A 1,676-nucleotide genomic window follows, 5' to 3' on the forward strand; every position below is an offset into this window, starting at 1 on the left:
TTCTATACTTACTGAGCCGTCGGATCGTGTGGGCGAGAAACGGGGAAGATGATCCAGGAGGTGAATTGGGTAAATCAGGTAGATCCGGAAGGAGGAGGATTGTTAGGAGACCGGCTCAAGCGCCGGCGACTTGGCTTGAGACTATTTCAACTTTATCAGAGACGTTACGTTTTACGTATTCAGAGACTCTGGGCAAATGGCCTATCGCTGATCTCGCTTTTGGTATTAACTATTTGATGCGTAGACAGGTTTGAGCTTTTTAATCTCATTCTTCTTCTGGGTTTGATTTTTTTTCAGTTGTATCTCTGAATTGGATGCATAAATTAGCGACCTTGATATGATCTTTTGTGGTATATATATATGTTCTTTTAAAGAGTTGTCTTTTTATTATATTTATTAATGTCCTCACTGTTCTTTCATCTTTGTTTGGATTTTTGTCTTCCGTTGTGTTCATTTTAGTGCCAGGATGGTGTTGGTTGATAATTCTGCATGTGGACAAAATTTATAGACTTGTAATCTAATATGACTTAGTGTGTAGTGATGCGTCACTATCTGTATCCTTCAACTGTAGTTTTGCTGTTGTTATTAGTTTAGATTCATTGGCCCATTTTATGTGTTATGTGTTAGTGACATTGTATGTTTGCATTTTTTTTTTTTTCCAGGGAAACTTCTCAACTGCTAGTGTTTATGCTGGAAGTAATTGTATAGAGTTAAAAGGACCACATATTATCATGGAGTTGACAGAGCTACTGAGATTTTTGACCCTCTGTATGCTTTTCTCCAAGAAGCCATTTCCCGTGTTTCTGGAGACTGCCGGTTATACTCATGAAGATGTCCTTCTTCAGAAGCCTAAAGCAGGGGTATGTCATACATATCAATGTGTTTTTCCTTCGTGCTATATTACTCATGAGTAGCTTGTTTATAGTTACTACATGCTTTCTTTTCCAGACTAGAAATTCTTTTTTTTTGAAGCACTATATTTTCATACGTTTTGGATAGATTCTCTTAAGAACATATGTCTTTTTGGGAGGCTAACAAGTGTTTGCCTCACATCGATTTTTTTAATAACAAGTATGTATTCCCCATAATGATTGATCGTCAGTGCTGTTCGTGTACTAAAGATTGGACCCAACTTGTTTCAAATAGTTTTATCGGTTGAATTGTATATTTGATAAAATTTCTATCCTGCTGGTCAAACGGAAACTAAAAGAAAAGTGGTAGCTTGATAAGAGCTCAGTGCCAAGTGATTTGTTTCGTTGAATCTTTTATACCTTTGAGGTCTGTTTTGCTGTTTTCATTTATATCCGGAACCATGAACAATTTTATCTTGGGAACCCTGCAGATTATGCAGCCTGCCTTCACGATTATACGAGATTGCAAATCAAAATGTATCCTGCTATTGATCCGTGGCACTCATAGCATTAAAGATACATTGACAGCAGCAACTGGTGCAGTGGTCCCTTTCCATCATTCAGTTTTGCATGATGGTGGGCTAAGTAACTTAGTTTTAGGTTATGCACATTGTGGAATGGTTGCTGCAGCTCGATGGATTGCTAAACTTAGTGTTCCTTGCCTCCTCAAGGCCCTTGATGAGAATCCTAGTTTCAAGGTTCAGGTAAATGCTCTGTATTTAGCCATACATTATTGATTTACAGATTACTACTACGTCTTCTGTT

At 37.6% G+C, this 1,676-nt stretch overlaps 1 protein-coding gene across 1 annotated transcript in view; it reads left to right on the forward strand.

Annotated features, from left to right (window-relative positions):
* The window catches only part of LOC104733604, a 7,525-nt gene extending 5,877 nt beyond the window's left edge, over positions 1 to 1,648 (forward strand). The window contains exons 2-4 of the mRNA XM_010453171.2: positions 9 to 248; positions 663 to 860; positions 1,343 to 1,648. Coding sequence (XP_010451473.2) covers positions 9 to 248; positions 663 to 860; positions 1,343 to 1,648 — 744 coding nt within the window. The remainder of the gene's footprint in view (positions 1 to 8; positions 249 to 662; positions 861 to 1,342) is intronic.

This window comes from Camelina sativa, chromosome 12 (genome assembly GCF_000633955.1).
Source record: "Camelina sativa cultivar DH55 chromosome 12, Cs, whole genome shotgun sequence".
In the NCBI taxonomy this organism is placed as follows: Eukaryota; Viridiplantae; Streptophyta; class Magnoliopsida; order Brassicales; family Brassicaceae; genus Camelina; species Camelina sativa.